General features: G+C 37.2%; 1 protein-coding gene across 1 annotated transcript in view; it reads right to left on the bottom strand.

Moving 5' to 3' along the window:
• Positions 1-337: 337 nt before the first annotated feature.
• Positions 338-9,121, bottom strand: part of RHBDD1 (rhomboid domain containing 1) — a 55,645-nt gene continuing 46,861 nt past the window's right edge. Inside the window, exon 7 of the mRNA XM_009286678.2 lies at positions 338-1,227. Coding sequence (XP_009284953.1) covers positions 1,109-1,227 — 119 coding nt within the window. The 3' untranslated portion in view covers positions 338-1,108. The remainder of the gene's footprint in view (positions 1,228-9,121) is intronic.

The following is a 9,121-nucleotide window of genomic DNA, read 5'->3' as shown; positions in this document are numbered from 1 at the left end:
TGACAAGCAGCGAGTGGAGGGTCTGTCCAAAGCGACAGCTGAGCTCTCTGGTCTCCTATCAACGACTCTAGAGTTGGGTAGAGAAGTTCCTTCTAGAAAATGAAGGATTCAAGGTAGCCTATATTTAGGCAAGGTCTCCACAAGTCTGCAAACTCTTACTGCTGCTACTGGACGTCAAATGAGATACACGCAGAGAAATAGTAGAATTTCTAAAGCCGCATGAAGAGCGTATACATGATACAATTTCCAAGCCTTCTTAAAAAGGGAAATAGATGCTTTGAAAAAGTGTAAGTTACTAAATAAATATATTCCTTGTATGGCATATCCACCTCCCTTTCCATAAAACTCCTAACAAATTATTTCAACTCTAAAGGGAAGCATTTTATTTAAAACATAAATATTAAGAAAGGCTTTAGGAAATAATAAGCAGTTACAACCCATTTTTATCACATACAAGCTCTAGATAAAATGGCATGTTTTAAGGAAGACTGCAACACTAGAGGTTGTATTAAATGACTCCTTAGGGTAAGGATAGCTGCAACTATTTTTCACACAGTTTGCAAGACTGCTCAAAAGCTTAAGCGTAGACTCATATGATCTAGCTGTTGTCGTCAAAGCAATCTTTTCAAGTGACATCTCACATGCCAATCCCAAAACCAGCCGGTCATCAGAGATAAACAGAGACAAGTTTGTAAGGAAAAATTGCATGGTTTTACAATTGTATAAAAAAAAAAGTAATTTTTTTTTCATCTGTGATGGATGAAGAAAACCTGTTGTCTGAGAATACCAGCAGTCAAAAAGCCAAGGAATTCTTGAAGCTACACAAAAGAACTTAAGAAAAAAAGACAGTTTGGTAAAACCATCAGTCTTCTTTCATATTTAAGGTGCATTAAGATGGAGACTGCCAAAGATCACATTTTGATTCCTATCTCACACTTTTTATGCAAATTCCAATTTTGAGCCTGGACTCTCAAAATCCTCTGCAGTTTTGCAACTAGTAGTAAAAAAAAATTGGAAAAACATTACAAACCTGCATATTACAAATAAATCTGCAAATATTTTGGTAACTCTGAATAGCACTTTACAATTTCCACGACACCTGCCAATTTCATTGTCTCTCAAACCTACGAAGCCTTTGCCTTCTTCTTTCCTCTTCTGAATGCTGCTCAGGTGGAAACCAAAAACCATAGGGTCGCCGCTCATTAGTATACGTTGCTCCACCAAAATCTACAAGACACAATGAAAAACAACTGTTATTTTGCTCTGTAATATGAGAAAAATGCACATATATCCTGTAATCCAAAACATCACAATACAAAGGAAAGAGGGAGTTGAATGTTTCCAATTCTGATCGTTTCAGGGCAATCACAACTTCCAGCAACTGCTCTTAAAGACACTGAAATAAAAAAACCAAAACAAACATCACAAACAAAAAACCAAACCAACAAACCGCAACCGAAAGAACACCCAAACATCTAACAAGTATTAATCTGGGAGTTCACATTTTTCACGATCCCTACTTTGTATAGTAAACTCCAGATTGTTAAACTATTTAAACGTCCTCAGTAGTTACTTCTGGCAAAATCAGCTTTTGTTTTTGCTTTTAGTACTGCGGTCCAACATGTGCTGACCCATACCAGATGCACATACAACTCCCATCCTTAGTTGGCAGCAAGCGATTTCACAAATAAGCTACACGTGGCAGCTCCGCTAGAGAGAACTGTAAGCAATTTAATCTGAGCAGAAATAGCACACGAAAACCACAGGTTCTCTGCCCTGGCACCCCAAGAGCAGACAAGAACAGGCTATTCCAGCAGCTCTTCAGAATTCACAGTAAGTCACCGAGCAAAGAAACGGTTAAAAGGTTGTGGTTACACACCACCTCAACTGAAGGGCTCTGGGAAACAAAAACGAGAGGCTGCCTTCTGAGCACAGGTACGGTGTTAAGGATAAGCAAATCAGCTTTAAAGATAACACAGCAGCCTCTGTAACAGTCAGTATGTTTTAAACTTTCACCTCAGGATCTCAGTTAAATTAGCAAAAGTGAATATGGAAAACCAAAAGTAAGTATTGTACTGTTATGTTCATTTTCAAGATGAATTTCAAGCACAGCTGTATCCTGTAGCAGAAATTGTTTGTAGCAAACACCTAAGGCCTGTTTTACATGACGTGGAGTCAGGAGGTCCAACTTAGGAAGAGGCTCTGGTAGTTTCTGATCCAATTACAAAAGCATTTTAGTTTGTAGAGTACTCACCAATAAATATATGGTTTTGTGAAAATATTAGAACATGTTCATCATTTTCCTTCTGTGTTTGCCAAGAAGTCAAACTCTTGGAAAACGCTTCCAGAGATAACTATAGCTGCTCAAACTCTGATAGGCAGCAATATTAACATAAATGTTTCTAAAATGAGATGCACCCTTTAAAAGGATTTTTCAAATTCCTATTAACATACAGGAAATTAATTTAATGTGTATTTTAGTATTTTACCTTCAGCTTGTCCCTGTGTCTCAACTTGCCAGAGACAAATTTGAAAAATATTTAAGCTGTTACTCTGCCTCTGAAAACGCTACGTCATTATTTGACAAATAAGGTTCAAAATATTATAGAAAGCTAACGCATTGGAAGTCAGAGAGCTTGGCACAGGTAACTAACTGCAATGCTTCTCAATTTTATTACTTTTAAATCCAAGAGAAATCTCCTTGTCTAAAAAAAAAATAGTTAATATAATCTGCAGCATGGGCAGAATGGTTTTCTTTAACAAAAAGAATATTAACCTGAACTGAATCTTCAATTACTACATTTATTTTCCCTCATTTTACTTTGTTTCTTATACAAGAAGGTTTGTTTGAAAAGAAAAAACACATAGTCGTTTTACTGTGTCCTATTGACCACAAGCTGAGAAAAAGCACTGGCTTACAGTATTTTGTAACCCAACGAACATTCATTTAGAAATTAAAAAACCCAGTAACTTCGAACTGGAAGGCATAAAGCAAGGTGGTCAGTAGACATCAGATCCTTTCGTAATAGTGCAGAAATATGTCTAGACAAAAAAGTTAAAAGGCCTGAGAAAGCTCAATCAATCCTTTAAAGTCAACATTTATGAATTGTAGACACATACTGGAATACCAATGAATGTATTTATAGGTATTTATCTTATTCATCATCAATGAGTAAGTTAAGAAATTGTTAAACAACACTGAATTCACTGTAACATTCTCAACGATCTTTATGTTGTCATGGCAAGAAAATTTCTAAGAAAAATCACTGATTCTTAATTTTTTTTTAATGGTATGTAATACCTGGGTTGAATAAATGGAAAAGAAAATCAGCAAGTTAAGGGCTTTTCACAGCATTTATATAATAATACAACACCAATTAAAATGCCTAGTATTTTCTTTATATTTTGACTGTTGATGGGTATACTTTAAATATAAATATTAACAATAGCTATAAGATATAAATTGTGATATATGAAGAGTAAAATAGTTAGTACCCTGATCGTACAAATGCCTGCACCGTACAGGGTCAAAACTGCATTGTAATGCTGAAGTTTGATATTAATTTTTTTTAAATCATCACAATTAAGAAAGCATTTGCATTTTTAAAAAATTCTTTTCTGTAGTGACATTGTCAAATATCAAGGTTTCTCATTAAAACATTTATTTTTGTATCTAGCATCCTTGGTTAGTTTTTATTTAAGAAACCAGATGCCACTTACACAGTTAAGACAAGTATTGGCAGAGTCCCCATAAAATATGTGCAACACTTCAAATATAAATGTGCTTTAATAACCACTAGAAATAGAAAGACGTTATAAAAAAGATGCAAAATGCTCCTTTATATGTTGTCCCAAATATAAAAGACTGACAATGCATTCTGAAAAGCTTTCTGTTCAAGAAAAGATATTATTTTACATCAAACAACATGGTGAGGAGTGAAGTTGTCTGAATGTGAAGGTTTAAATACATGTATTTATATATGTATGTATATATTTAAATTATCCTGTTACCCAAAATAGTTCCCTGACACCCTTTTTTTGTTAAATTGCAATAAAGTTATTAATGAAATAACACCTTTATCTAACCAAAATATTTATAAGCCACAGTGTTCCGAAATGGTAATTTGGCCACTGTTACTACTGAAACACCACCTGGCCTTCTGCGCAAGAAACGAACACAATCTTTTCAACACATCAGCAAAAAACTTCAAGACTAATGGATTTTAAGACTGTATTTAAAGTTTTTAAAAAACTGCAATAACACCAGGCGATAGACAAAACCAAAGGATATAGTACAAAAATGTTAGAACAAAACACTAGCCCTTACATAGCATATTTTAAAATTAATTTTATTGTGAACTAGAACTGTGTTCTGTGAATATGGAAGACTGAGACCCTCCACACCTTTCCTGACACTCTGGGGGGGGTGGGGTGGTGTGTTACTAAAGTTTACAATTATAAGATTTTGGATCAAAACAAGAAAATCACTGTAACTGCAACTGGTTTAACTAAACCTGTATTAGTGTAATACAAATAAAGCTTTAATAACCTTAGATGTTTTCATCCGCATGTGAAATAAATATGCTTATCATGCCTAAAATACTTCCTGTGGTTAGGCATTACAGCACGTTACTCTGAACCTACAGTCCCCCATAGGCACAACGTATAATGCTTTAAGCACTGGTTCAAAGGTTACTCAGGATGTCAAAATCAGAAATTTGATTAATCCCAGACACACAGTCTGAAATGAAGGTGACAACCCTGATTGTCCTCCCTTTTTAACATATTTTTTTCCCCCCACTGTGAATGAGCAAGCATCTCTTGAGAAAACCGAGAATGTTTTGCACTCAGAAGAGCAGAGTCGCGCGCAGCCCATCAGCTTGCCCTGCCAGTGCCGCCACCGAGCGCGTTTGCCCATCCTTGCTTCCCGGTCTTCCTTCAGCGCCTGATCTACATCAAGATTTACGTGAGGAACTGCTTACATAATAACCATAACAACAATTTTGCAAAGAATACTGTAAAACACTTTATGCTGACCCATGAGACCATTTTTACTAGTTAAAAAACCCAGCACAGATTTGGTGATTGTTACTCAAATTTGCACCCTTTTTTCTTGGATTTAAACAATACAGAAGAATAAGAACTATTGAGCAGAAGTCTCCTCAAGTCAAAAGATATAATTAACTGGGTGAATCCCTCAAGAAACTAGAGTTTATCATACTCTCTTGTCAAATTCCAACTTTTGGAAACAAATTACTAGCATGTTCAATGCAGTTGTTTTAAAAATGCAACTGCCCAATCTGATAAGGCAGAAAGAAAAAAATTTATCTTTATATGAGACTATTAGCCATACCTTATCGGATATTGGAGACTTTGCACTGAAAATTCTGCACCCAATATTGTTTCTTCTGATTCCTAAGAAAAACTTCTGTTCTATATTTTAAGTTCTATTACCTGCTTTAATTTTGATAATTAACAGATTGCAAACAAACAACTATCTCAATATTCCTGAAATTCTGATATAAAGAATTGCCTATAAAGATCTTATTGAATGATATTTCTGTTTTAGAACAAGAAAATATATTCTAGAGTCTACACAGAGACAGCGCATAACAAATTCAACCAACAATAAATGCAAGGAGTTAAGACTGTCTTACTGGATACAAGTCTTTCCTTTGAAAGACTTAACTCTGCAATACACATGTATTTCAGTTCTGTTCTCATGCAATTCTGGGCACTACTAACTTGCAACAGCTGATAATGCCCAGAACTTCCTTAGAGACTTTATGATAGCAGAAGGAAACTTAATAAATGTTTCAACGTGCCTTTTGGATTCATATTTGAGACATTTATGAAGTAAACCCTGAACTTCCATTTCATCACCGAACTGATGCTGAATAGTCCACCTCACTTGCAACAGGTCATTTGCAAGTAAAAGATTATTTCAAATTAAGGACTATCACACCAATTGCTTTTATAGGATAATCAGGAGAGCAACAGATTATTCTTCTTGTTCATTCTTCAATTAAATCACATTTATTTTGTTAAATGGCAAAATTGATGAAAACTTGAATATTAAAAAAATTTGGCTTCTGTTGCTATACACATTGCACGATATATTTGAAAAAAAAAGGCATAATCACAACACAAAATTTAAGACTTTTTTTTTATTCTTCTATATGCTATGGATGTCAAAGCACAGGCAGCTATCACTGCTGGACAAACAGCAGGCGTTTCTACTGTTCTACTATTCACAGCTCACGTTACACCAAATCATCAACACGGTCAATCTCCAGAAGTGCCCTGCCCACCAGAAACTAATTCTAGTCACAAAAACAAATGTCAGAAACAGAAGAGATGTCAGCAAAGAGGCATGAGTTGATCCTATCTAGGCTTAAGCCTTATCTTTTCCAGAGTTTCACATTTGAAGCATCATTTTGAAAGATCTAATCACCTTGTAGTGAAAAGCAAAGAAGCTTGAGAGTATTACACACCAAATTGCTTTAAGCAATTCAGAGAGAGATGCTTGAGGAGTGATTTAATAGTCAAATAATACAACTTATAGCCCATGCAGATCCACAGGTTTGAGTAAAGGATGCCCAAGATGACAGCTGCAACTGGGCCACCGTTTCTCTCCTCCTTCAAGAAACGAAACAAAAGGAGAGAGGGCACATATTAGCTTGCAGTATTAAATTCACACTTCTAATCATGCACATAAGACTCCATTAGCAAGCAAGAAGGTGATTAAATAATGGGGTCTTAAAGCCTTGCACTGCATTTCTGCGGGGAGGCGGCAGGCGCTGGGTCGGTGCTCCCGCGGGGCCCGGGGACATCACTTGCCCACGCAGCAGCTGGCACTGGAGCCACGCAGGCCGCCATGGAAATCGGGACAAACTCCAGCCAACAAAGCATTCCGCCCTGTAAGCGGAGTTAGGGTTCTTTTGAAACAGACGGGCTCTAGAGAAGCTGCTGCACTGAATATTATAGAGTTGTTTATTGTCTGGCTGGTTTAAAACCCAGGGATTATTTGCCAGCATGTAGCTGTTTCTGTCACATCAGGTTTCATCAAAAGGAAAGCAAAATGAAAGCCACTGGAATACATATATACTTTTTTCTTTACTAAACCAGTCCTAAATTCAGAACTTAATTTGCTATTGTGTACAATGCTTTGCAGCAGAATGTCTGTCCTGGCAAGACCAACAGCATAACCAACATCTTAAGCCTGAAGCTGAACAGCTAACACAGCCATCTTCTATACAAGAATCCTCTAAATTTTGCCTATCTTGTTATCAAGTAAAATTTGTCTAGTGTTTTTCTCATTTTATGCATCTGCAATACAACGCTGTCACCCTTGGACATGCACAACACACTCTTTGAGGCTTTCCACTAACAGTGATCAGCTCAAAGCTCCCTTCCCCAGATCTTTTTCACACATTCTCAGCACTTCAAATACTAAAATACAGTTACCAGATGCATGCTCTAGAAGAGCAGACAGGAAGAGGTGAAAAAACCAACATCGTTAGTGACAACAATTCATCACTTAGAATATTTCAGTGGAAATAGCAAAAAAAACCCCAAACAACAAACCAAAGACAACAACTGTTTCCCAAAGAAAGCACACAGGTGAAAGGACATACTCGACATCATTGGAATTAGAAGTTCCAGCTACATCAGTCTAACAGATAATTCAGAACTGCTCTTCTGAATACGACATGTGAACCTCCAGCCAAACTCACTGCAAACACAAGCAGACCACTCCACAAAGCAGCATACGGGTTTCACAGAAACACCAGAGAGATTGATCTGGCTGTGGCACAGCAAGCCTTGTTCGACAGCAAAGCAAAACTTACGCAGCCAGCTGGCAGTGCAAATGAGCCATCCATTTAGTCTTCACCTACACACTGCCCTCTAATCATCAAGATCAGATGTAAGGACAACTTGAAACAGGCCATCCTGTCAGTGTAATAATAATACCTGTAGAATGTGTGTGAAGTGTGCATTTTTTGCTCCTCTGCATGAAATTCGGCATAAGGAAGAAAAATCAACCGGTCATCTTACAGGGTGAGCAAAACAGACAAAATCTCCACATGGGGTTTTAGTTCTGCTTGTACTACGTGCCACAGAAGTGTTACATCAAACACACTCACTTGATTTTTCCTCCTCTCTGAAGTAATGGCCTTAGTTTTAGGTTAGATAATAGGATTTGCAAGAGAGTTTCTGTAAGCTTCAGGAAGAATTTATCAAGCTCCCAAACTGTGAAAGTCTGACTGGTAGAAATATACAATTAGGTCCCTGATAAATACTGATGCTGCTAGATGAAAGAAGGTGAGTAGTAGCAATGGTATTACAAAGCAGTGTGTCTGTATTTCTTTTTCATGCTAGCTTTAGTTGTGTTAAAGAAGAATCTAGAATATTTCAGTTGAATAGCGTACAATTTTCAGTACCACTATCTGCCCTGGCACTAGTGAATGTGGTACCCATACAAAAAAAACCAGACTATACAAACACTTACATACCCATTAAAAAACCAAACACTTCTCATTTCCAAAAAACTCTTACTTTTGTAGAAGCTTTGTTGTAGAAGATAATCACAGCCAAGCGATACTCTCTTTTCAAAACAGTGAGGAGCATACAGCTAACCAAAACGTAGAGAGCCCTGATCTGGATGAAAAGACTGGTCTGTGCCAAGAGGAGAGCCCTTAACGGATGCCTCGGATATAATCATTTCATGTCCAAGCATACACAAAGATAATCCTGGCTTTGATTTTCCCAGCCTTTGAAAGGTGTGAAAGACAGGAAGTCTACACTTAGCAGAGCCAAGGTTCAGGTATTATGTCGTAGTTTGTAGCAAACTCATTGTGGGATTTCCTCTTTTTCTTGAAACAGTGTTTTCTGCAGCCAACAAATTGCTCACTCAAAGGCTGTTAGCTTAGGCCCTCACAAATGCAGGACTGCTAAGATCATCTCATGTAGACAGCACCATTTTATACAGCTTAATTGCTTCACTGCATCTTCTGTATTACCATTGGGAGCTGGCGGAGGAGCTCGCCAAGCCACTCTCCATCATTTATCAGCAGTCCTGGTTAATGGGGGAGGTCCCGGACGACTGGAGGCTTGCCAA

Source organism: Aptenodytes forsteri, unplaced genomic scaffold (genome assembly GCF_000699145.1).
Source record: "Aptenodytes forsteri isolate BGI_AS27 unplaced genomic scaffold, ASM69914v1 Scaffold184, whole genome shotgun sequence".
Classification (NCBI taxonomy): domain Eukaryota; kingdom Metazoa; phylum Chordata; class Aves; order Sphenisciformes; family Spheniscidae; genus Aptenodytes; species Aptenodytes forsteri.
Note: the sequence above shows the minus strand (reverse complement) of the source record. Positions and strands in the feature narration are given on the sequence as shown.